Source organism: Bos javanicus, chromosome 5, assembly GCF_032452875.1.
Source record: "Bos javanicus breed banteng chromosome 5, ARS-OSU_banteng_1.0, whole genome shotgun sequence".
NCBI classification, from domain to species: Eukaryota; Metazoa; Chordata; class Mammalia; order Artiodactyla; family Bovidae; genus Bos; species Bos javanicus.
In genome coordinates this window covers 33,409,022-33,436,966 of record NC_083872.1, presented here as the reverse complement: position 1 = coordinate 33,436,966, position 27,945 = coordinate 33,409,022, and the positions used below count along the sequence as shown (strand labels likewise).

Below are 27,945 nucleotides of genomic sequence, written 5' to 3'. Positions count from 1 at the left end.
ACCATTGGAGTTAGGTTCTCTAGATTTGAAGAATAAGACTCAACGCATTCGGGCTCAGTCGCTAAATGGTGTCTGACTCTTTGCAACCCTGTGGACTGTAGCCTGCCCAGGCTCCTCTGTCCATGGGATTTCCCAGGCAAGAATACTGGAGTGGGTTTCCATTTCCTTCTCCAAAGACTCAGATCACCTCAAGTCATGAAGAATGTGCTATATTTAATCCTATAAAAATGAGGAAACAGTGATCTCAGCCTCATGGTCAAGTCTCAGAGAACCCCAGAAAAGCAGAACACCCAGGTTTCAAGAAGGTCTGAATATATCAGAGCCAGGCTGGAAGAGACTGCAATGAGAAACTCATGGACATGCCAAGAGCCTTCTGGGAGGTCAGGTGATGGAGTTTCTGTGCCTTCCAGAACATGCTGCACTTATTCTCTGCAGATTTGCTCCTCTAGGAAACTCTGATTCTCTTTCACTGTTGATTGCCTTTCCCACATTTACTCACAATATTTTCTTTTTTAAATTTATTTTTCTATTGAAGGATAATTGATTTACAGAATTTTGTTGTTTTTTTAAAGCATCCATGTGTCCATCGATTCTGCTTCCTCTCGAGGTCAGTCTGCTCATGGCTCCTCACAGCCTCTGCTTTACTTCAAAGCCTCCTTCTTTTACATAAGCTGAACAGTTCTCACTGCAAGCTGCCCCTCCTCTCAGTGTTTCTTAATTCTAATTCCTGGAAGTTAGATGGCTGAAGCTAACTGATTCTTGTTTGGAAAGACTTTTCATGCCAGAGTATCATGGACAGTGAACTAGGCTATATGGTTTGACAGCCCTTGAGTTAAGGTTTTAGCCTGGTTTAGTCCATGGGGTCGCGAAGAGTCGGACACGACTGAGCGACTTCCCTTTCACTTTCCACTTTCATGCATTGGAGAAGGAAATGGCAACCCACTCCAGTGTTCTTGCCTTGAGAATCCCAGGGACGGGGAGCCTGGTGGGCTGCCGTCTATGGGGTCACACAGAGTTGGACACGACTGAAGTGACTTAGCAACAGTAGCAGCAGCAGTCACCAGAAGAGCCGAGGGTATACCTAGTGTCTGTAGGAGGGGATAGGGGCTTGGATAATGGTAAAGAACCCACCTGCCAATGCAGGAGACATAAGAGACATGGGTTCAATCCCTGGGGTTGTGAAAGATCCCCTGGAGGAGGAAATGGCAACCCACTCTAGTATTCTTGCCTGGAGAATCCCATGAACAAAGGAGCTTTGTGGGCTATACAGTCCACAGGGTCACAAGGAGTAGGACATGACTGAAGCGACTTAGCCTGTCCTAGGGGCTTGGCTGCCAGGATGACTGACAAAAATGAAAACTGACCTCCCATCAGTGTCCGGTCAGCAGCACAGTAAAGGTCACAGACTGGCAGTGGTACAAGACGGTAGCTTCGTAGAGTAGGGGAACGTGGCATCGGGAAGAGACGGAGCGTCTCAGCAGGGAACCGAAAGTGCTTGGGGAATGAGATGCGGACCATGAGTCATCAATAACACATCTGCTGGGAACACACAACTTCTTACAAAAGAATCACTAAAGACTGTCAGGATCACTTCTCTCCTTTCTCCTGGTTGTGAATTTCATGAAACTGTACTATCTCATTGAGAGTTGAGCTCTACTTTTGACCTTGGTATAGAATCTGAAAACAGGACATTTAACATGAATTTTCCTTTCACACACTTATTTTTAAAAATCATTTTAATTATATAAATAACATACAAAAGTATTCTGACTATGGAAAAAAATTCACACTTCACAGGTAAAGCCTTCACTCTCCTTTTCAAGTCTTGCCTCTTTCCCAGAGAGCATTCTGGCTACCTTCCAGACCCATTTCTCTGTGTACAGAGAGTTCTATTTTATTGTTTTTTATGAATGAACAGCCATATTTAGTATTTTGCAACCGAGAACCATTTAAACTGATGTAGGTAGGTGAGATTTTTCACATCTCAAAACTATCTGCAACCATTTCCCCACTCACAGATACTGAATGCCAACAAAAGCTAAACAATTAAGCAGATAATTGAAAGGCCAAAAGAATCATTTGTTGAAAGTATAAAGAGTCCCATGAATGATAAGACCCCTTATCTCAGGAGCAGAGACACTCTGTCCATGGTTTGGCCCCTGCCTGGTTTGATGCTGTGAACTCTGTACACATTTGCCTGATAATAGCAGCTGAATTGAATCAATATAGAGGTCAGGGTCAGCCGATGAAAATGGAACTTCCTGACCACAAAAAACTATAAAAAGTCACACTAGACAGGAAAGGGAAGACCTAAATAAGCAAATGAAAATTTTACTTCTGTCATTCCTCTCCCTGTAATTGTTGTTATTTTCATTTCAGCCTCATCAGATTAAGTTCTTCAGAAAACAGTAGAATCAGGAATTTAACCCTGTATAGAATTTTTCCAGTTTATAATTTAAACTGGATTTGGTAAAATTGGAAAAGAAAATCCTATATTTAAAAATAGATTTTGGAGATACAGGGATGAACAAGACAGACAAAATATTTGCTTTTATAAACAACTAACATTCAGGTGGCTGGTGAAAATAAGTAAAAGTCATTTCATATAGTGATCAGTAAATGAAGAAAACGTCACATGGGGAAGGAAATGGCAACCCACTCCAGTATTCTTGCCTAGAGAATCCCATGGCTAGAGGAGCCTGGCAGGCTACAGTCCTTGGGGCTGCAAACAGACCCAACTTAGCAACTGAGCACACAAACATTTATGATACCACCCTTATGGCAGAAAGCAAAGAGGAACTGAAGAACCTCTTGATGAAAGTGAAAGAAGAGAGTGAAAAATCTGGCTTAAACTCTACATTCAAAAAACTAAAATCATGGCATCTGGTCCCATCACTTCATGGCAAATAGGTGGGAAAACATGGAAATAGTGAGAAACTTTATTTTCTTGGGCTCCAAAATCACTGCAGATGGTGACTGCAGCCATGAAATTAAAAGGTGCTTGCTCCTTGGACGAAAAGCTATGAACAACCTAGTCAGCATTTTAAAAAGCAGAGACATTACTTTGCCAACAAAGGTCCATCTAGTCAAAGCTATGGTTTTTCCAGTAGTCATGTATGGATGTGAGAGTTGGACCATAAAGAAAGCTGAGTGCCGAAGAATGGATGTTTTTGAACTGTGGTATTGGAAAAGAATCTTGAGAGTCCCTTGGACTGCAAGGAGATCAAACCAATCTTAAATGAAATCAGTCCTGAATTTTCACTGGAAGGATAGATGCTGAAGCTGAAGCTCCAATACTTTGGCCACCTGATGCAAAGAACTCACTCATTGGAAAAGACCCTGATGCTGGGAAAGATTGAAAGCAGGAAGAGAAGGGGATGACAGAGGATGAGATGGTTGGATGGCATCACTGACTTGATGGACATGAGTTTGAGGAAGCTCTGAGAGTAGGTAATGGACAGGGAGGCCTGGCAAGCTGCAGTCCATGGGGTCTCAAAGAGTCAGACATGACTGAGCAACTGAACTGAACTGAGTGCACACACTAAAGGAGAGAATGCCTCGAGGCGGGAATATTTTACTTAAGGTGGGCTGGGAAGTCCTGCCTCAGGATTACATTTAAGTTGAGCCATGAAAGATGAAAAAGAACCAGTCAGACTAAGACCTACAGTGCAAATGGAAAAACCAAACATATCCTCGTAAAGCAGTTACCAAATGACTAGGAGCTGTACTATGGGGTGCATAGTATAGCTATACACCATAATGAACATGCAGCATCCACAGTTATGATACCAAGCAGGGCCCTGTGGGGCTCCTGGGCGCAAAGCCTTTCTGTGTCCCTCATTTCTTTGATTGTTTGCCTTCGTTCAGCTTCCATGACCTTTTCTGAGTTCCAATGGGCAGATTCAAACAGTTGTTAATTAGGGAAGGGAGGGGATGCAAGATCAGGGAGAAACAGTCAAGAACAGCCCGGAGTAAGGTCATATTTCCCCATCAGTGAATACTCAGGACAATACCTCTGAGCTATTTTGCAGATACTGAAATCCCCTCCAGGTGGGAGAAGTTAAGGATGAGTGGTAGGCAGCCCAAAAGCAGATAGAACCCAGATCAGTTAGACCTGAAGGTTGATGATGCTGACTCCCACTTACCTCACCACCAACCCATCAGAAGAATGTCCACAAGCTGATTACACCCTCTTTGAACAGCTATTATTGAATTTCTCACTATCTTCCCCAAGTTGGAATACATGGTTTTGAGGGCATTAGCCCACTGTGGTCCCCTTTGCCTGGCAAAGTAATAAACTCTGTCTCCTTCACCCAAAACTCTGTCTCTGAGATTCCATACAGCACCTGAGTATGGAGAAGCCGAGCTTTCAGCAGCAGTCAGAGAGGGGAAAGCTGCCTCTGGTGTTCGGAAGGAAAAGTTCTCCTGGGCCCTCTTAGGGGCTGTGACTGGGTCTGAAAATTAAACTGGCAAATACAGACTAACAGGAGAAAAGGTATACAAATGTATTTAGTGTAAGTTTTATGGGACACAGAAGTCTTTGTAAGGAATTGAAGACCTGAGGAAAGAGCTAGACTCGAGCATTTCAGTGCTGGCTCTGAGAAGAGTGGACAGTCATGGGAGATAGGATAGGGCCAGAAGTGCAAGGTAAGTGTGGTAACTGGGGAAACTGAGCAAGACCTGTTTGTTAGGATTCTCCTTGGCATCCTTTTGTCTTGTTTTGGAGATAAGCGTGTTCCTCTCCTCCAGGTACAGGGAGGGAACGTCTCACATCAGAGTTTTATGCCTGTCTCAAGGAAGCAGGGTGAGGTGGGAAGGAGCTCAGAGTAACATTCCTGTTTGGGCCATTTTCTCAAACTTTTTCAGCTTAAAATAGTCAATATAAGAAGGAACCATATTTTGATGTCAGCATCCTAAACCCCATCACTGGTCTCTGTGTGTCTCTATCTGGTCTGGATAGGGTTTGTGTGTATACTCAGTTGGGTCCGACTCTTTGTGACCTTATGGACTGTAGCCCACCAGGCCTCTCTGTCCATGGGATTTTCCAGGAAAGAATACTGGAGTGAGTTTCCATTTCCTCCTCCAGGGGATTTTCCCAACCCAGAAATAGAACCTGCATTGGCAAGCAAATTCTTTACCACTGAGCCCCCTGGGAAGTCTAGGTAGGATTTAGGTTGAGAAGAGAAGGAAGGGCAGAGGACTGCTGGAGTAAGATGGAAGTGAGGCAGCCTAGGAGAGTCAGGAGGCGCAGGTAAGGAAGCATCTCCAGTCAGGGTCGGGCAAGGGCACAGCTGTTTCCTGACCATGAGCACCACCTTCCATTTTGTTCACTTCCTGTTTCTCCAGCTCTGAGGACGGGGAGGGATGAACTTGGGCAGAAGACAACACAAAGCCCCTCCAGGCTGAGAAGGGAGAAAGCAGTCCCCGACATTGGGGAGTGGAATTGGAGTTGCTCTCAACTGGCCACAACGACAGCTAGGATTTACTGTTCTCCTACTGAAGGCAAACAACCGCACCGAATGGCAGCATCAGACAAGGCTACTCTGCGATTGTGATGGATCGATATACGGACAAGATCCTTCAGCAATTGAGTATGAGCACAGACAAAACACAAACATCCTTGCCCCCAGCTAAAATTAGGGACAGTGCTTCTTTGTCATTTTCACCTTTAGACTGCCTTTAGTCTGCCCTACTGAAATAACCATCAGAGAATTCCCCAGCTTCTGACAGCAAGCCCAGCACCCTGGATCGCTCCCCTCCCGACATCTGCAAGCACAAGCCCCAGGACTTCCTCTCTCGATCTCCTCAGACTGAGGCCCAGGACCCCTACAGATGTTCTCTCCCTGCTCAAAGTAACAGTAACAAACTTAACTTTGCCTTCCCAGGTGGCGCTAGTGGTAAAGAACCTGCCTGCCACTGCAGGAGACGTAAGAGATGTGGGTTTGATCCCTGGGTGGGGAAGACCCCCTGGAGGAGGAAATGGCCCAGGCTCCTCTGTCCATGGGATCCTTCAGGCAAGAATATTGAAGTAACTTGCCATTTCCTCCTCCAGGGGATCTTTCTAAGCCAGGGATAGAACCCAGATTTACGGTGTCTTTGGCATTGGCTGGCAGATTCTTTACCACTGCACCACCTGTGAAGTCCTTTTTGACCTTCTGACTTCGGTCAACTAAAGCAGGACTCTACTGACCTTGGCCCCAATTCTGCTCAGGCCCTTTCATGAATATAGATGCTCCCTTAGCTTAACACTTCCCTAGTTTTGCTGTCTGGGAGACACTGCTTTGGGAAAGATCCTCAGTGTTTTCCTTACTTGCTGCTGCTGCTGCTGCTGCTGCTGCTGCTGCTAAGTCGCTTCAGTCGTGTCCGACTCTGTGCGACCCCATGGACTGTAGCCTACCAGGCTCCTCTGTCCATTGGATTTTCCAGGCAATAGTACTAGAGTGGATTGCCATTTCCTTCTCCAAGGGATCTTCCCAACCCAGGGATCGAAGCCGGGTCTCCCGCATCGTAGACAGACGCTTTACCGTCCTGTGCTTCAGCTTGGTTGTGTCTCTTGGCTCAACACCCACCAAGAGAGGAACCTAGTCTTTAGATAACAGGACCAGTTCATTTACATGGTTGAGTGAGTAGGCAGCTCATCCTTGAAAGCTGAATGTAAGCCCTGGGAAGGAAGCACATTGTCAGCCATGTCTTAGAACTGAAAATAAAGGGAAGGGAAAAGACAATGAGGCAAATGTTAATAAAAATAAAGCAGTAGCAACAATGTTAAGGGCTTCCCAGTAGCTCAGTGGTTAAAAAAAAAAAAAATCTGTTTGCCAATGCAGGAGCCACAGGAGATGCAGAGTCAATCCTTGGTTCAGGAAGATACCCTGGAGGAGGAAATGGCAACCCACTTCAGTATTCTTGCTTAGGAAATCCCATTGACAGAGGAGCATGGTGGGCTATAGTCCATGGGGTCACAAAGAGTTGGACATGACTGAGCAGCTGAACACATGTCCACAGCAATGTTAATTGCAGACAAAAGGAAAAAGAAACAAAAGAACAAAGACTGATCTGGAGGGAAATGACAGCATTGAAAAGTTGTGGCTGGTTGATGTGGGGATACGGTAGGTGGCCAGAGCTCTGGGCTGCTTTTGACAGATGGGGAAACTGAGGCAGCAGCTAAGCAACTGCCCACAATTTGCTTATGGACTGAGACAGGGCTTCTGGGTCTCTTGTTTTTAATAGTAGCACTAGCTCCTCACCGCCTCAGACCCACCTTAACCACATTTTATTTTACTAGAAAAATGAAACCAGTTTGTGGCTTTTGAGAAAGGTCGTCTAATATGCAAATTCTAATGAGGAATTTAATAAGTAAAACAGTTCTCTCTTTACCCTTGAACTTAATTTTATCATCCATTAAGCAAGCAGAGAAGCAAGTATCTTTGCTAACAGCTCAGTGCTGCATCTTGTTCTTCTAGAAACACACACTCTCTGTCTCCCACAGCTCCCCAAAGATCATGGCAACTCAACTGAGAAAGCTCCAGGGCTTCATTTGATACTGGGAAGGCTCTGTGGGGCTCCTGGGCACAAGGCCTGTCTGTGTTCCTCGTTTCTTTGATTACAGGAAGTGGCCTTCACTCAGCCTCCATGACCTTCCCTGGGTTCCAATGGGCAGATTCAAGCAGTTGTTAAATAAGGAAGGGAGGGGATATGAGACAAGGGAGAAACAGTCAAGAGCAGCCTTGGGGCAGGATTCTATTTCCCCATCAATGGATACACACAAAAATATCTTTGAGCTATTTTTCTGGAACTGAAACCCCCTCCAGGTGGGAGAAGTTAATGATAAATTATGTACTACCCATGAACTTCCAGATGTTCAAGTTGGATTTAGAGAAGGCAGAGGAATCAGAGATCAAATTGCCAACATCCATTGGATCATTGAAAAAGCAAGAGAGTTCCAGAAAAACATCTACTTCTGGTTTATCGACTATGCCAAAGTCTTTGACTATGTGGATCACCACAAACTGTGGAAAATTCTTGAAACAGATGGGAATAACAGACCACCTGACCTGCCTCCTGAGAAATCTGTATGCAGGTCATGAAGCAACAGTTAGAACTAGACAGGGAACAACAGACTGGTTCCAAATTGGAAGAGGAGTACATCAAGGCTGTAGATTGTCACCTTCTTATTTAGCTTAAATGCAGAGTACATCATGTGAAATGCTGGGCTGGATGAAGCACAAGCTGCAATCAAGATTGACAGGAGAAATATCAATAACCTCAGATATGCAGATGACACCACCCTTATGGCAGAAAGTGAAGAGGAACTAAAAAGCCTCTTCATGAAAGTGAAAGAGGAGAGTGAAAAAGTTGGCTTAAAACTCAACATTCAGAAAACAAAGATCATGGCATCCGGTCCCATCACTTCATGGCAAATAGATGGGGAAACAATGGAAATAGTGAGAGACTTTATTTTCGGGGGCTCCAAAATTACTGCAGATGGTGAATGCAGCCATGAAATTAAAAGTCATTTGCTCCTTGGAAGGAAAGTTATGACCAACCTAGACAGCATATTAAAAAACAGAGACATTACTTTACCGACAAAGGTACATCTAATCAAAGCTATGATTTTTCCAGTAGTCATGTATGGATGTGAGAGTTGTACTATAAAGAAAGTTAAGTGCCAAAGAATTGATGCTTTTGTTTTCTTGGGGGTTTTTTTTGAGATTTCATTATTTATTTATTTATTTTTAATATAAATTTATTTATTTTAATTGGAGGTTAATTACTTTACAATATTGTATTGGTTTTGCCATGCATCAACATGAATTCGCCACAGGTATACACGTGTTCCCCATCCCGAACCCCCCTCCCTCCTCCCTCACCATACCATCCCTCTGAGTCATCCCAGTGCACCAGCCCCAAACAACCAGTATCATGCATCGAACTTGGACTGGCAATTCGTTTCATATATGATATTATACACGTTTCAATGCCATTCTGGCAAATCATCCCACCCTCTCCCTCTCCTACAGAGTCCAAAAGACTGTTCTATACATCTGAGTCTCTTTTGCTGTCTCGCATACAGGGTTATCGTTACCATCTTTCTAAATTCCATATATATGCGTTAGTATACTGTATTGGTGTTTTTCTTTCTGGCTTACTTCACTCTGTATAATAGGCTCCAGTTTCATCCACTTCATTAGAACTGATCCAAATGTAGAATTGATGCTTTTGAACTGTAGTGTTGGAGAAGACTCTTGGGAGTCCCTTGGACTGCAAGGAGATCAAACCAGTCCATCCTAAAGGAAATCAGTCCTGAATATTCATTGGAAGGACTGATGTTGAAGCTGAAACTCCAATACTTCGGCTAAATGATATGAAGAACTGACTCATTGGAAAAGACCCTGATGCTGGGAAAGACTGAAGGCAGGAAGAGAAGGGGACAACATAGGGTGAGATGGTTAGATGATATCACCGACTCAATGGACATGAGTTTGAGTAGGCTCCAAGAGTTGGTGATGAACAGGGAAGCCTGGCGTGCTGCAGTCCATGGGGTCACAAAGAGTCAAACACGACTGAGCAACTGAACTGGACTGAGCAACTGAACTGAACTGAACTGATATGCTACCCACAAGCATGTAGACTCCAGAGCAGTTGGACCTGAAGACTGAAGAAGCTGACTCCTACTTACCTCACCACCAACCTGTCAGAAGAATGTCCACGAGCTGATCATTCTCTCTTTGAACAATTATATGAAACTTCTCACTGTCTCCTCCAAGTTGGGACACATGGTTTTGAAGGCATGAGCCTGCTGTGGCCCCCTTTATCTGGCAAAGTAATACAGATATCCTTTCCTACTTCTCCCAAAACTCTGTCTCCAAGATTTGATTTGGCACCAGCATACAGAGAAGTAGGCTTTCAGCATCACATTCAACCCTTAATCTATTGCATTTGTGCGCTAAACCCTCCACCATAGGCACCGTTGCCACCCTGAAGTACCAGAAGAAATGCATGGCTAAGAACACCTAACTCACTCCCACCCCCAGTGGAAACATATTCCAGGGAATAGAATTGGTGTGTCTTGGACTTTTTGGCTGGAATTTCCAAAAAGAGGCCTGATTTTGATATAAAACCAAACCTAGGTCCACTCATATGCTGCACAGAAAATCCAATTTACCAACAACAGTTTGTAGTGAAGGCAAGCGCAGCATTTATTGCAGATGCCAAGCAAGGAAAACAAGCAGCTCTTGTTCAAAGTTTCAACCTCCCAGATGATTTTCAGGGGAGGTCTTTTAAAAAGAACATTTGGAGCGAGGGATGCAGGGAGCGTGACTTTTTTCTGATTGGTTGTTGGTGATGAGGTAACAGTTTGATGGTTTGGGGCTCTTATTTAATCATCAACCTTCTTATTTCAACCCGTTTGGGGTCTCTGTACTTGTGCTTAGCAGGAAGTCACTATCCTCCCATCTGAGTGTGGGGGCCTTCATTCCTGAAGAACAATTCAGATATGTGTCAAATTGTTATTCCTCCCTTGAGAAGGAACTAGGACCCTTTTTATCATTGAACTATTGCTTCTTGACTGCTTTTCCTTTATTTCTGCTTTCTCTTACTCCCTAACTAGTAACTGCTTAAATCTGCTCTTTGAGACTCAGGAAAGACCAAGGAGACTACAGCCTTTATCTACAAACAAGAAACAGGGGGCACTGAGGTGCTTTTGTCAAAAAAACACCTCAGTGGGGCCTGATGTCAAAAACTCAACTTCTCTCTACACTGGTGTCAAATTGAATCTTGGAGACAGAGTTTTTGGTGAGGTAGAAAAGGATATACTTTGCCAGGCAAAGCAGGCTAATGCCCTCAAAACTGTGTGCCCCAGTTTAGAGAAGATGTTGCTGGGAGAAGCCAATTCTGCTTCCATGCTGAATCTGTTTCTTTAACTTTAATCTTTGCTTTTTGTTGCTTTTGTTGTTTTAATCACACATAATGGCCTGCCTCAGAGAACCCTGCACCTCTACCTGACTGTTAAAGTGCCTTTGTTAGAGACAGTCTGACCCAGCCCTCCTGTGAATGGCTGCAGAAAAGAAGAAATTAACACACCCCCTCCTATTTTGCAAGATATATGGCCTTTTTACTTTACTTTCTCACCTCTTCTCTCTCTCTGTTCTATAAAAGAACCTAGCATGCAGACCCTGATAAGATGGTTATTTTGAGACATTAGTCTGCCATCTTCTCAGTCAGCCAGCTTTCCAAATAAACTTATATTCCTTGCCTCAATACCTCCTCTCCGATTTTATTGGCCTGTCATGTGGCTAGCAGAGCAAGCTTGGACTCAGCCACCAAGATAGTAAGAAGTTTTTATAGTAATTGTTCAAAGAGGGAGTGGTCAGATGGTGGACATTCTCCTGATGGGTTCGTGGTGAGGTAGGTAAGAGTGAGAATTTTCAACCTTCAGGTCCACCTGGTCTGGGGTCTATATGCTTGTGGGCAGCTACCATAGTTAATCATTAATTTCTCCCACCTGGAGGGGGTTTCAGTGTTTGCAAAATAACTCAAAGATGTTGTTATATGTGTATGCATTGATGGAGAATCAGGATCTTACCCCAGGACTGCTCTTGACTGTTTGTTTCTCCCTGGTCTCTCCTCCCCTCCCTTCCTTAATTAACATCTGCTTGAATCTACCAGTTAGAACTCAGGGAAGGTCATGGAAGCTGAATGAAGACTGTTTTCTATAATCAAAGAAATGAGGGACACAGAAAGGTGTTGTGCCCAAGAGCACCACAGGGCCCTGCTCAGTATCAGGTCCTGTGAGGTCCAGGGTTTGGTTTCAGTTGCAAAGAAAAATAGATGTTCCAGGACTAGGTCACAGAGAAACACTTCTCTGCCTTAGAAAGGACAAGACATGGGCCTGAGTCCCAGGCTCTGAGGGAGAAGCTGTTTCCCTTCCCTGTAAGTCTATATGGCAACACCTTTCCCTCCACTGTCAGGTCGTTTGTGTGTTTCCCTGGCTTTCTAGACCGCCAGATCTCGGAGGGCAGGATGCCTCACTGATTCACCCCTGTGTTCTCCACAGTGCTAGTCTAGGGCCTGTTACCAAGTTGGTTCTTTGTCATTGACTGACAGTCTTTGTATCTGGAGATATGTGCCGGAGAAGTGTTTCAAGAAGAGTTGGCTTTCTCTGGTGAGTTTTGCTGGCTGGGAAGGTGATGTAGGGTAACTTCTCAGTGGGGTTCGAATTTTGAGTGCTAGGGAAAGAGCAGCATGATTGGAAGAGAGGCACATTTCACTCAGATACACTCTGTTATCTTTGTTTTATATTTAAATGAAACATTTGGGTCTACATAAAATTTGGATGACACGTTAAGGGCAATTTCCTCAGTGTGATTCAGGTTGCTGATTAAAGAACTGAGGCCTCCTGGGGTATGCTGTTTGTGCTACTGATTGGTTAAGGGCTTCAATGAGGGGTGAGCTCATTTTCCCTTGGAGAACTGAAGAGCAGAGCATTTCAGGCACAGCCAAAGCAAACTCTCTTTCAAAAATATCTGATCCCTTGAACTGAAGCTCTTGAGCTCTCTTCCTCACTATACAGGAAACAAAGAGCTGTCAGCTGCCCTGTGTAGTGAAGAATTAACCTCCATTGCAAGAGGTCTGACCTTTGTCCTCAACTGCTGGGAGGTGATCTCCGATGTCTTTCTTCTTCTAGGGGCAGTAGATCATCCAATAAAGTGATTTAGGATGGGGCAGGCCACACCAGAATGACCAACCGCAGGACTCAGAGCAGAGGCTTTGGGTCTCCCAGGATCAGGAACCTGGACACTGACCACACGGACAACTGATCAATCACGTCTGTGTAATGTGGACTGTGGACTGTGTTAGTAGCTCAGTCGTGTCCAACTCTGCAACCCCATGGACTGTAGCCCACCAGGCTTCTCTGTCCTTGGAATTCTCCAGGCAAGAATACTGGAATGGATTGCCATTCCCTTCTCCAGAGGAACTTCCCAACCCAGGGACCGAACCCTGGTCTCTTGCCTTGCAGACAGATTCTTTACCAATTGAGCTACCATTTGAGCTACCATCTATGTAATGGACCTCAGTAAAAACCAAACACCTCAGCCTCTCTGGTTGGCAATACTCTGTGCATATCATCACATGTTGATATTATTATGCCTCTGGCTCCCTGGAGAGAAAAGAAGACCACACAAGCTCTGCATTTCAAACCTCCTAGACTCTACTCTCTGTGTATCTTCCTGGGGCTAATCTTAATATATGTATCCCTTCCCAGTTATAAATCATAACTGGGAATCTACCACTTTTCAGTGAGTTCTGTGCATCTTTCTAGAGAACTCCAAACCGGAGGGTGGTTTGGGGAGCCCCTTGAACTTGCAGTTGGTGTCAGAAATGAGGACTGTCTTGAGGACTGTGCCCTCCCACTTTTCAATTGGCCCTAAAGTTCTCACACACACTCTCCCAGTAAAACAAGACCCCAGGCCCAGAGAATAACAAACTAGTTTGTGCTTTGGAAAGGATCCATACTGAGATTAGGAGTACCCCAGGCTAGGGTGCTGGAGATCAGGGGAACCACGTCCTGCATATCCCCATGCAAGTCTGACAAATCTACTAGTGGTAGGTTTACCAGCTAACTAGACATACTAAAGGAATAGGCTCTGATGGACTTTAAGGATTTTCATCCAAAGAGCACAGTGAACTAGAAAACAGGCTCTAGGTCAGGCTCAACAACTAGAAACCTAGAGTCTGTACAACATAGTCTCCTGTACAACCCAGTCCCCTGTGAGTCTGTATAACCCAGTCTCCTGTGCTTCAGTCTTCCCATCTGTAAAATGGGAATGATAGTCCCTGACCTGATCGCTTACAGGTTATTAGAAGGAAAAAATGAATAATGTGTGTGAAAAAAGTTTAGAAACCTGTGACATGCTATTTGTACAAATGGACACTATTAATACTGTATCCTACTCATAGCCATCTGATAGATGAGAGACCCAGAGCATGAAGTGACAAATCATTGCAAGTTAATAAACTGGGAATCCATGTCTCCTAACTCACATCCTGGTGATTTTTTCTAATGAAATACAGTCGTACTAGAACATTCCCTTGTCCAGAGGGCATGCTTTTGATCATTTCAAGTGTTTAGAGTGAGCAGGAAACTGTCTCTGCACATAAAACAGCTTCCACAGAAACCACTTTCCAGTGAAACGCTCCACCAACCCCAGTGGGGAAATAGTCTAAAATTAAGCGTATTGTTTTAACAATTTATTATTTATCAGGTTAGAAGCTACAGAATAAGCAAGGTAGAGTAGCTGGGGACTGCAACAGATGTGACACCTGAGAAATTAACGGTAGTGGCAGCGGTTTCAACCCGGAGTAGAAGAGCCCAATATAATTTATCATTACTGCCATCTCCATAATGATGTGCCCAGAGATTAAAAGAGGTTTAAATGATGTTCAGTTTGCCCTGAAAGAAAACAAAGGAAGGAAGTAAACGATGTGATTATTGAAGAGCTAGAGACATGGCTATCATTTTAGGCTGATCACTTATTTGCATATAGATAAAACCTCAGAAAATCAACTAAAAAACTATTAAAATAATACTTTAATTAATCTCAGTTTCCTCATGGAACATAATAGGTCATTGACAAGTGGTAGAGAGTAAATACAAGCTTCAGATACAAAAGTTCAGCACTTTCCAGTCCGACTTACCAAATAGAAATCGTAGTGAGGAAAAAAGGATACATTTTTAAAAGTCATAGCAAGTACCAAATCAAAATCCCAAGAAATATAAAGAAATGTGTAGCACCTATATGAGGAAAACTATACAACTGCAGAGAGAGAAAATGAATTTGGAAGATCAGATCAGATCAGTTGCTCAGTCGCATCTGACTCTTTGCGACCCCATGAATCCCAGCATGCCAGGCCTCCCTGTCCATCACCAACTCCCGGAGTTCACTCAAACTCACGTCCATTGAGTCGGTGATGCCATCCATCCATCTCATCCTCTGTCGTCCCCTTCTCCCCCTGCCCCCAATGTCTCCCAGCATCAGAGTCTTTTCTAGTGAGTCAACTCTTTGCATGAGGTGGCCAAAGTACTGGAGTTTCAGCTTTAGCATCATTCCTTCCAAAGAAATCCCAGGGCTGATCTCCTTCAGAATGGACTGGTTGGATCTCCTTGCAGTCCAAGGGACTCTCGAGAGTCTTCTCCAACACCACAGTTCAAAAGCATCAATTCTTGGATGCTCAGCCTTCTTCACAGTCCAACTCTCACATCCATACATGACCACAGGAAAAACCATAGCCTTGACTAGACGAAACTTTGTTGGCAAAGTAATGTCTCTGCTTTTGAATACTGAACGGCAAAACAGGATATTGCAGAGATGTCACTTTTTCTAAACTAGAGCAATGCCAGGCAAAATCTCTTTTCATATTCTTCGTGGGGTTCTCAAGGCAAGAATACTAAAGTGGTTTGCCATTCCCTTCTCTGGTGAACCACATTTTGTCAGAACTCTCTACCAAGACAAAACTGACAAAACCAACTGAGTGACTGAACTGAACAGAGGCAAAATCTCTACAATTTTTGGAACTTGGAAAAACATCTTAAAATTTCATTTGGAATTATACAACAGGCAAGTATACTGAAGAATAGACTTTTGTGAAAAAGAAGGGGGGATAGAGACAGTCCTAACATACAGAGCACATTATAGAGCACAGGGGAGGAAGAACTTTCATCTACCCTTTCAGGATCTGTGCCTACACCTGAGGATTAAACTGGCACAGACAGGGAAAAAACATACAAATTGTATTCACTGTTTTTGCATGTACCTGGGAGTCTCATGAAGAAAAAGAGATAGAACTGAGGACTTGTACACTTTTAAACAAAGAAACAAGAAATTTGTGGGGAAGTGACAAAACAGAGGTTTGGGCTAGGGGACAATAAGCTGTGAGAAAGTGACTAGGAAATATATGGGGGAAATTGGCGGAATATCAGGGTTATTTCAGTAGGTTTATACAGATCCATTTCGGTGTTGGCTTTGCAGTCTATGAATGATCTTCTCTTCTGGTACAGTGAGGGCACCTTTCTCTTGGGGAATTTTGTGACCTGCTTTTAGGTAGAAAATAGGAGAGCACGGAACCCCTTATGTCTCTGTGTTTCTCAAGTGCCTTCAACTCAAAATAATCAATACACCAAAGTGGCATATTTGAAGAGTCACATTCTGAATCCCTTCAACAGTTACAATAATTAAATCAATATGGGATGGGTATGAGCCTATTCAGATTGATGAAACAGACATCTCACAAACAAATCGCATTTATATTATGAAAAGCAGGGCATCACACATTAATGGGGACGAAACCTTACTCAATAAGTGGTGAGGAACAAATGGTCATTACTGAGGGGGAAAAATCTATTTAGATTCTTGCTTTGTATTCTATACCAAAATGACTTCAATACAAATTAACAGAACTCAATTTATGGACACTCTTGTTTCTTCATTCACTGGGAAAACGGAAGCTATTTCAGTTTCCCACCACCCCCTCCACTCACCAGCCAACAGTTGTCCCCCTATACTCTGCTTTCCCTCTTATTATTTGAGACAAATTGTCCTGCTTCTCTAGGGGGGCACTTCCTTCACTTGAGCCATAGGGTAGCTCATCCAACAGAAATGTAAGTGAGGGACTTTCCTGGTGGTCCAGTGGTTTAAGATTCCATGCTTCCAAAGCAGGGGGCACAGGTTTGATCCTTGGTCAGAGAACTAAGATCCTACATGTACATAACACAGCCAAAAAATGAAAAAGAAAAAAATTTTTTTAAGAAATGTAATGTGAGTCACATGCAGAATTTAAAATTTTCTAGGACACGACTGAGCAACTTCACTTTCACTTTTCACTTTCATGCACTGGAGAAGGAAATGGCAACACACTCCAGTGTTCTTGCCTGCAGAATCCCAGGGATGGGGGAGCCTGGTGGGCTGCCGTCTATGGGGTCACACAGAGTCGGACATGACTGAAGCGACTTAGCAGCAGCAGCAGCAGTACCAATATAAAAAGGTAAAAAGATTATGTGAAAATAATTTTAATAGCACCTTTCATTTAACTCAGTATATCCCAAACAGCATTTGAATGTGTAATTAACATTAAAGTTTTTAACAAGATATTTTGCATTCATTTGCTCATACTAAGTCTGTGAAATCTGGTATGTATTTTGTGCTTTACAGCACATCTCAATTAGGACTTGCCACATTTCAAGTGCTCAGAAGCCAGCTGTGGTTCCTTGTTACCATTTTGGACCGTTCTGTCCCAGATCTCATCCCTTCTTCCCTATCCAAGGACGTCACTCATTCCCTGCATCTGTTAGATGGATGGGTTTTCATCTCTCTTCTGCATCACTCTCTTCTTCACATAAACATGCTGTTATTTTTCCAGTTTTAAAATAGCCCTGTCATGACCCCACTTATTGACATTTTCCCATAAACTCTATTTTGACTCTTTTTTGTTGTTTTCTTGTTTTGTTTGTTTGTTTTTGGCTGCACCGGGAGGCATGTCAGATCCTACTTCCCTGACCAGGATTCAAACCACACCCGCTGCAGTGGAAGGGCAGAGTCTTAACCCATTCCCTGACTGCTCTTTTTTAAAACAGAATTACTTTGTTTTGCTGCTTATCTTGTTTACAATCGTTGTTTACAGTTTTTTCCCCACATTCTCCCCTAAATCCATTCCAAATCAGGCTTTATCTGCCAGCACTACAACAAAACTCTCTTTATGAAATTTGCCAAATGATCACTGTATTAATAAATTCAATGCTAATTTCCAGTTTTTCATCTTGCTTGTTTTACCTGATGGTGCTCCATCTAAATAGACTCTTTTGTTTATTTGGCTGCACCCAGTCTTATTTGCAGCACATGGGGTCTTCATTGCAGTGCACAGACTCTCCAGTGGGTCACAAGCCCAGTAGTTGTGGCATGCTGGCTTAGATGCCCCGAGGCATATGGGATCTTAGTTCCCCAACCAGGAATTGAACCCATGTCCTCTGCATTGCAACTCAGATTCTTAACCGAAGGACCACCAGGCAAGTCCCTAAATAGACTCTATTTAACTTGAGGATACCACACTCATGCTTTTCCTTCTCCTGAATTGGTCACTTTCTTTACCTGGTTCCTCTTCATCGTCTCAAACTATGAATGTTGAGGGCCCCATGGCTCAGAATTTGGATCTCTTCCCCAGCCTAATTATATCATTTACTTGGAATTGAATTTCAAGGCTCTAAATGTTATCTATATGATTTCAATACACAAATTTATATCTCCAGTCCAGATCTTTTCCCTAAACTTTACTCATGTTTCCACTTCCTCACTTAGCATTGCGCTAACAAATTACTAGAAACTGGGTGGCATAAAACTCAAAGTTATCCTCTCACAGTTCAGAAGGCCGGGAACCTGAAACCAAGGCGTCAGCAGGCTGGCTGCTGGAGGCGCTGAGAGAGAGGCTGCTCGGTGTCTCTCTCAAAGCCTCTGGTACTTGCAGGCAATCTCAGGCATGTCTTATAATGTATAGATAGACACGTTGCTCCAGTCTCTGCCTCTGTCCTCACATCGTACTGTCCCTGGTGCGTCCCTGTGTTCACCTCGCTTTCATATAAGGACAGCTGTCACAGGATTAGAACTGATCTTAATCCAGTATGATTAATGGAATTTAAATAATTACATTTGCAAAGATCCTATTTCCAAATAAGGTCATATTCTGAAGTTCTGAGTGGACATGATTTTGAGGGGATGCTATTCAGTCCAGTCCAGTACTCAACATTGTCATTTATAGCAAGTTCCCTACATACAAATGAGTTCAGTTCCTAGAGTGTGTTCGTGAGTCCAGTTTAATTGTAAGTCAAACAAAGGTAGCCGCCGCCGCTACCGCCAAGTCGCTTCAGTCGTGTCCGACTCTGTGCGACCCCACGGACTGCAGCCTACCAGGCTTCTCTGTCCATGGGATTCTCCAGGCAAGAACACTGGAGTGGGGTGCCATTTCCTTCTTCAACAAAGGTAGCAGAGGTACCCAACTAACACATCGTACTGTACTTTAATAGACTTATTAATACTTTCACACAAATAATACATAAAAAAGCACAAAAAATAAAGAAAATGTTTTTAACCTTATAGTGCAGGACTTAACAGAGAAGGCAATGGCACCCCACTCCAGTACTTTTGCCTGGAAAATCCCCTGGACGGAGGAGCCTGGTGGGCTGTAGTCCATGGGGTCACTAGAGTCCGACACGATTGAGCGACTTCACTTTCATGCATTGGAGAAGGAAATGGCAACCCACTCCATTGTTCTTGCCTGGAGAATCCCAGGGATGGGGGAGCCTGGTGGGCTGCCGTCTATGGGGTCGCACAGAGTCGGACACGACTGAAGCGACTTAGCAGCAGCAGCGGCAGCAGGACTTTAAAAAGTACAGTAGTACAGTACAACAGCTGATCTATATGGGTTGGTGTCAAGTGAACAGGCAAGAAGAGTTACTGACTAGAGGAGGGAGAGGAGGTGGGAGATGGTAGAGCTGAAGGATCGTCAGCAGAAGGAGACAGAGTGAATGGTGAAAATCGCTGAGTCATATCTGACTCTCTGAGACCCCATGCTATACAGCCCATGGAATTCTCCAGGCCAGAATACTAGAGTTGGTAGCCGTACCCTTCTCTAGAGGATCTTCCCAACCCAGGGGTTGAACCCAGGTCTCCCACATTGCAGGCAGATTCTTTACCAGCTGGCCACCAGGGAAGCTCACAGAGGGCAAGCTGCAATTTCATTCATGCCTGGCACTGATGGAATACATGTTCACATTTTTGAAGGTTCTCAACTTGAAGGTTTGTATGTACAAAAGTGACTTACTGTAATATCAAATGGGCATCTAATTTAAGATGTCAAAAACTGAACTAATCTTATCCATCTCTTTTCCATCCATAGTCTTCATCTCAGCTGATAAAAAATCCATTCTTCCAGTGGAATCCTACCTTCACCGTATATCCAAAATGTGACCACTTGTTACTACTTCCACTGTTACACTACGATCTGGGTCACCCTCACGTCTTGCCAGGTTTATTATAATAGTCTTTTGACAGGTCACTCTGCATCTATTCTTGTCTCCCTACAGTCATTTTCAGAAGAACAGCTAAAGTGACCCTGTCAAAACCCAAGTTAGATTATGAGCCTTTCAATGGCTCCCATTTTATTCACAGTGAATATCAGACTTCTTAGAGTCTCACAAGAGTCCCCTTACCCCTCTTAATCTCCCAACTTGTCACTGCTCCAGCCACGGTGGGCTCCATGCTGTTCCTTCAACAATCCAGGCAACCTCTGACCTCAGAAACTTTGTTCATGTTATTCCCTTCACCTAGAAAATTCTTCCCCGAAATATCTGCATGCCTTATTCACTCACTTCCTTTAAGTATCTTGTTCAAATATCCTTTTTAAATGAGTTCTACTCTGATCCTCCCTTGTTTATAATTACAATCCCCTACCTCCTCTCACTATTGATCTCCATATCTCTGCTTTACTTTTTTTTCCCCTCATGGCACTTACTACCTTCTAACACATCATATAATATACTTATTAATTATGTTTTTTTGTCTACTTCCTCTACAAGTAAGGTCCAAGAGGGTAGGAAATGTTGTCTATTTTGTTTTCTGATGTATACCTAGAACATATTAAATGTTCAGTATTTATTAAATAAATGAAAGACATTAATTAAATGAATGAGAAATGAATGAGGAACTACTTTCTAGGCAAAGATTAAAAGGAATCATAGAGTAGGGAATTCTACATTTTACTACATACAAATTTAAAACTTTATCATGTATAATAAAACACAAAGATAGGCTACTATTTTATATATTTTAGAAAACCCCCATATCGCTCCCAAAGTAAGACCTTTAAAAGTTTTTAAATACATGAGCATTCATAATAAAAATTCAAGCTTTAATTCATTTTTTCCAAATCTAGAAAAAAAGCGTTGAGGTTATTATCTGTACTTTTGCTAACGTCTGCTTGCATAACTTTATATTTTCTCCATAATACTGATACAAATTAGGATTTAGTTACAGGACTTTTACACATTCTTAATTTTCTATCCATGCTTGTTTTTCCAAATTCCTATTGGCTCTTTGGTTCAAATTTTTATTTTAAATACTATTTTAAGCAAGTGGAAACCTAAAAAAGTAGGACAGACATTTTGAGCCATCACTGGAATTTAAAATAAGTTTTTTTTTTTTTACATGCACATGGAATTATCTTAATGATATTAAATGGCTTTACTATAAATAATCTTTTAAGGAACTTATATAAAAAGCTTTTAGGTAATTAAGGCCAATTTTTGACAGTTTTTCAATCAGAAAGGGTTGGATTGAAGCTGAAAACACACTAAGAAGCTTGCTAGTTGATCCCCTGTGTTCCTTCTGCGCTGGGGCCCCACCCACAACCAGAAGAGACTTTCTAGCCCACTCCTCACTGTATTGGTGAGAAAACCAAACCTCAGGAGTTAAGCAAGTTCCATGCTGAGTAGTTAAAACTATGACTCTGGTTTGAATACAATAAAATCTCCAGAGATTTTTTACTTCAAGTATTTATAAATTGTTAGCGTTAATATTGGAGAAGGCAATGGCACCCCACTCCAGTACTCTTGCCTGGAAAATCCCATGGATGGAGGAGCCTGGTAGGCTGTAGTCCATGGGGTCGCTAAGAGTCAGACATGACTGAGCGACTTCACTTTCACTTTTCACTTTCATGCATTGGAGAAGGAAATGGCAACCCACTCCAGTGTTCTTGCCTGGAGAATCCCAGGGACGGGGGAGTTTGGTGGGCTGCCGTCTATGGGGTCGCACAGAGTCGGACATGACTGAAGAGACTTAGCAGCAGCAGCATTAATATTAAAAATATAGAAAGTTGGGCAGGGCAAGATGACAAAGGGAACCTCATCATTTGGAAAGCATCAGAATAAGACACACACGCTGTGCTGCCGCTGTGGCTCTAAAGCCTACCACCTTCAGAAGTCAACCTACGGCAGATGTGGCTATCCTGCCAAACAAAAGAGAAAATATAACTGGAGTGGCAAAGCTAAAAGACGAAATACCACAGGGACTGGTCGAATGCAGCACCTAAAATCTGTATACGGCAGATTCAGGCATGGATTCCATGAAAGAACAGCACTTAAACCCCAAAGGGCAGCTGTCGAGGTATCTGGTTCATCTTAAGGATTTCAATGATTAGTCAAGCAATAAATGTTCTGGCTTTAAAAAGCAAAGTAAAATAAAAATATAAAGTTACGAGGAGTATCGTACTAAATTATTCTTTCTAAAGGAAAAATTCTCTCTAAAGAAAGTAACATTTAAAATTTTTTTAAATATTAATTTTTTTCTATAACACTGCATTGAAAAATATAATGGAAATACAGGAAAGTGCCAAAGATAAATACACAACAAATTGTGATGTAAACACTGATGAGAATACCATTAGGTCAAAAAATAGACAACAGTATTGCCAACATTTGGAAGACCCTTCTGTGCCCCTTCGAATTGCAACCACTTCTCTACCTCCTTTCCCAGAGGTAACCATTATCCTGGCTTGAATAATAGACACCTTGCTTTGCTTTAGAGTTTCAGCCATCTAATATGCATGCCTAAAATTATGCTTGTCTTATTACTGATCTTAGAAAAACATTCAGCATTTCCCCGTTAGGTAAGATGTTAGTTGTGTTTTTACAGATGACCTTTATCACACTGAGGAAGTTTCCTTAATGTTGAACTTCCTAAAATGATTTCTGTATGTCAATTGATATGACCATAAGAGTTTTCATCTTTAGACTGTTAATATGGTGAATTATGTTGATAGATTTTGAACATTGAACCAGCTTTGCATTCCTGAGACAAAGCTGACTTGGTCATGGTGTATTATTCTTTTCATATTTTGCTAGATTTAATTTGTTAATATTTTTGAGGATTTGTTTATAAGTGATACTGGTATGTAGGCATTTAGTTGTTGTATTCAGAAAACTAAGATCATGGCATCTGGTCCCATCACTTCATGGCAAATAGATGGGGAAACAGTGGAAACAGTGTCAGACTTTATTTTTGGGGGCTCCAAAATCACTGCAGATGGTGATTGCAGCCATGAAATTAAAAGACGCTTACTCCTTGGAAGAAAAGTTATGACCAATCTAGATAGGATATTCAAAAGCAGAGACATTACTTTGCCAACAAAGCTCTGTCTAGTCAAGGCTATGGTTTTTCCTATGGTCATGTATGGATGTGAGAGTTGGACTGTGAAGAAAGCTGAGCACCCAAGAATTGATGCTTTTGAACTGTGGTGTTGGAGAAGGCTCTTGAGAGTCCCTTGGACTGCAAGGAGATCCAACCAGTCCATTCTAAAGGAGATCAGTCCTAGGTATTCTTTGGAAGGAATGATGCTAAAGCTGAAACTCCAATACTTTGGCCACCTCATGCGAAGAATTGACTTATTGGAAAAGACTCTGATGCTGGGAGAGATTGGGGGCAGGAGGAGAAGGGGACGACAGAGGATGAGATGGCTGGATGGCATCACTGATTCAATGGACGTGAGTTTGAGTGAACTCCAGGAGTTGGTGATGGACAGGGAGGCCTGGCATGCTACAGTTCATGGGGTCGCAAAGAGTCGGACACGACTGAGCGACTGAACTGACGGTACTGTCTTTGTCTGATTTTGGTGTCAGTATAATGCTAGCCTCATAAAATGACTTGAGAAATGTTTTGCCCATTTTTACTTGTTAGAAAAGATTACATAGAATGGTTTTATTTCTTTAAATGTTTGGTAAAATTCTCCAGTGAAATTATCTAGGCCTGGAGACTTCTTGCAGAAGTTTTAAAACTATGAATTCAATTTCTTTAATAGTTATGAGATATTTGGTGACAATTGTGATAATCTTTTTTTATTCCTCCAATTGGTAAATAATGTTTTCTCTCTTTCTTTTTTTTGGGGGGGCGTTAATATTAATAGACATTTATTAATTTTATAGATCTTTCCAAAGAGTCAGCTTTGTTTCACTGATTTTCTTTATTGTTTTCCTGGTTTAAATTTTATTGATTTCTGCCTTTATCTTCATTATTTTCTCTCTTTAACTTGCTTTGTGTTCATTTTGCTTTTTTTTAGCTTCTTAAGGAGGAAGCTTAGATTATTGATATAAAATCTTTCTTTTCGATATAAGCATTCAATGCTATAATTTCCCTCTAAATAGGGTTTCCCTGATGGCTCAGTTGATAAAGAATCTGCCTGCAATGAAGGAGAGCCAGGTTCTATTCCAAGTTCGGGAAGATCCCCTGGAGAAGGAAATAGCAATCCACTCCAGTATTCTTGCCTGGAAAATCCTATGGTTAGAGGACTGGGGGGCTACAGTCCATGGGGTTGCAGAGTCAGGCACGCCTGAGTGACTAGCACATACACGCACTGCTTTGTCTTCATCCCACAGTTTCTGTTATGTTGTATTTTATTTTTGTTCAGTTTTAAATCTTGGCTAATCTTTCTGAAGACTTCCTTTTGACCTGTGGCTCATTTAGATGCATATCATTTAATTTCCAAGTATTCGGAGATTTTCCTTTTATTATTCTCCTATTTACTTCTAGTTTTATCATATTATTGTCAGAGAACATACTTTTTATTTTATTTCCTTTTCAAAAAATTTCTTAAGATTTCTTTTGTCACTCAGAATATAATCTACCTTGGTGAATGTTCAAAATGTACTTGAAAAGGATGCTCATATAGTAGATTGCATTGATTGATTTTTAATATTGAGTCAGCTTCACATTCCTGTGATAAACTCTCCTTGTTGGTGTTGTTCTGTCACTCAGTCATGTCAGACTCTTTGTGACCCCATGGACTGCAGCATACCAGGCTTGCGTGTCCTTCACTATCTCCCAGAGTTTGCTCAAACTCATGTCCATTGAGTCGATGATGCCATCCAAGCATATCATCCTTGTCACCCCCTTCTCCTCCTGCCCTCAATCTTTCCCAGCATCAAGGTCTTTTCCAATGAGTCAGCTGTACTCATCAGGTAGCCTAAGTATTGAAACTTCAGCTTCAGGGTCAATACTTCTCATGAATATTCAGAATTGATTAGCTTTAAGATTGACTGATTTGATCTCTGTCCTCAAGAGACAGAGGACTCTCAAGAGTCTTCTCCAATACCACAGTTTAAAAGCATCATTTCATTGGCGCTCAGCCTTCTTTATGGTCCAACCCTCACATCCTCATATGACTACTGGAAAAACCATAGCTTTTACTAGATGGACCTTTGTTGGCAAAGTGATGTCTCTGCTTTTTAAATACACTGTCTAGATTTGTCATAGCTTTTCTTCCAAGGAGCAAGCATCTTTGAATTTCATGGTTGCATGCATCGTCTGCAGTGATTTTGGAGCCCAAGAAAATAAAGTCTGTCACTGCTTCCATTTTTTCCCCTGTTTGCCATGAAGTGATGGGACCAGATGCCATGATCTTAGTTTTTTGAATGTTGAGTTTTAAGCCAGTTTTTTCACTCTCCTCTTTCACCTTCATCAAGAAGCTCTTTAATACCTCTTTAGTTTCTGCCAAAAGGGTGGTATCATCTGCACATCTGAGGTTATTGATATTTCTCCTGGCAATCTTGATTTCAGCTTGTGCTACATCCAGCCCAGCATTTCGCATGATATACTCTGCATATAAGTTAAATAAGCAGGGTGACAATATACAGCCTTGACATACTCCTTTCCCAATTTTGAACCAGTCCCTTCTTTTTTGTCCGGTTCTAACTGTTGAAATTCTTCTTGGCCATGGTAGATTATTCTTTTCATGGGTTGCTATATTCCATTTGCTGTTGTTAATATTTCTGTCAGGTAATGTTTCTATTAACATCAATTAGATGCAATTAGTTGATAATGTTCAGTTCTTCTATATCCTTGGTAATTTTACTATAATAATTACATTGTTTATTAAGAAGTGTTTACATCTCTGATGGCAATTATGCATTTTTGTATTTATGCTTTCAATTCTACAAGTTTTTGCTCCATGCATTTTGAAGCTCCATCGTAAGGTTCATTGACATCAAAGAGCATTATGTCTTCTTGGTGATGGATCCTTTTATCATTATGTAGTGTCCCTATTTACTGTTGGTAAACTTTTTGCTATGAGATTTCTTTGTTTGATATTAATAGAGCCACCTCAGCTCCATTTTGATTAATGGTATAAATAATTTTTCCACCCTTTTACTTTTTGTCTACTTATGCCACTGTATTTGAAGTGAGTTTCTTACAGATAGCATACAGTTTGACCATGGTTATTTATCTATTCTGACAATTTGTCTTTTAATTAATTTGTCTGGGACAGGAACCACCAACCTACAGCCCATCCATGGGCCATATGCAGCTCACTACCTGTTTTGGTGTTTAATCATAAGGTATACTTGGAACACAGCCAAAACACTTATTTATGCTTTGTTTATGACTGCTTTTGTGCTACAATGGGCAAATTGAACAGTTGTGACACCCTGGCCAGAAAAGCAAAAATATTTATTATCTGGCCTTTTACAGAAAAAGTTTGCCAATCTCTATAATTCAGATAAAGCCTTTATATTTAATGTAAATATTGATATGTTTGGGTTTAGGTATATCATGTTAATATTTATTTTCTGTTTATTTCCTCTTTTTTTGTTTGTTTTCCCTTTTCTGCTTTCTCTTGAGCTATTTGAATATCTGATAGTATTCCATTTTAACTTGTCTACTCTGATTTTTGTCTACATTTATTTGCATAGTTTTTAAGTATTGCTTTAGGGCATACTTAACATTTGACACATTTAGAAATAGTATTGTACCACTTTTCATGGAATGTAGAAATCCTACCATCTTTTAAGTCCCTTCATCTCCCCTGCTTTTATGTTGGCACTTTCTTACATATTATATCAACGTATATTCAAACTATTCAGATAATTTCATAATTTTTGCTTTCAAACTTCAAACACTTTTTAAATAACTCAGTCTATTTTATTTACTCAGACATTTATCACTTATATTGTTCTTTTTAAAACATTGATGTTCTAGTTTCTTTGGGTATCAGAGTCAGTTTGCTAGCAATAAAATCTCTTAATTTTTCTGCATCTGAGAATATCTTTATTTCATTTTCTTTTCTGGAGGATATTTACTCTACATACAAAATTCTTTTTTTTTTTTTTTCCTTTTTTTTTTTAAGCATTTTTAAGATGTGCTACTTCCTTTCAGCCTCTGTGATTTCTGGTGAGAAATTCACAGTCATTCAAATTGCTTTTTCTCTATAAGTAAGGCATCAATTTTCTCTGTCTACTTTCAACACTTTGTTCATTGCCTTTAGTTTTCAGCAGTTTGATTATGATGTTTGAGCACATCGTTGCATGTATTTTACTTGGAATTCTGTGAGCTCCTTGAATTTTTAGGTTTGTTATTTGCCAAATTTGAAGTTTTCAACCATGATTTTTTCAAACATTTTTCCTGCACCATATTCTTACTGTTCTCCTTCTGGGATTCTGATGACATAAATGTTAGATCTTTTGGTATTATCTCTGAGGAGAGCAAGGTCCCTGAGGCGCTGTTCTTTTCCTTTCATCTCTGTTGCATATATGCTGCTGCTGCTAAGTCGCTTCAGTCGTGTCCGACTCTATGCGACCCCATAGACGGCAGCCCACCAGGCTCCCCCATCCCTGGGATTCTCCAGGCAAGAACGCTGGAGTGGGTTGCCATGTCCTCCTCCAATGCATGAAAGTGAAAGTGAAGTCGCTCAGTCGTGTCCGACTTGTAGTGACCCCATGGACTGCAGCCCACGAGGCTCCTCCATCCATGGGATTTTCCAGGCAAGAGTACTGGAGTGGGGTGCCATTGCCTTCTCCACTGTTGCATATATAGATAATTTCTATTGATCTATCTTCAATTCCACTGACTTTTTGACTCC

At 41.8% G+C, this 27,945-nt stretch overlaps 1 protein-coding gene across 1 annotated transcript; it reads left to right on the top strand.

Annotated features, from left to right (window-relative positions):
• Window positions 1–983: 983 nt before the first annotated feature.
• On the top strand, window positions 984–27,622 carry LOC133247486 (large ribosomal subunit protein eL37-like). Its single transcript, XM_061416361.1, has one exon. It carries the CDS (start codon window positions 21,927–21,929, stop codon window positions 22,218–22,220), a length of 294 nt encoding a protein of 97 aa, XP_061272345.1. The 5' UTR covers window positions 984–21,926; the 3' UTR covers window positions 22,221–27,622.
• Window positions 27,623–27,945: the final 323 nt, after the last annotated feature.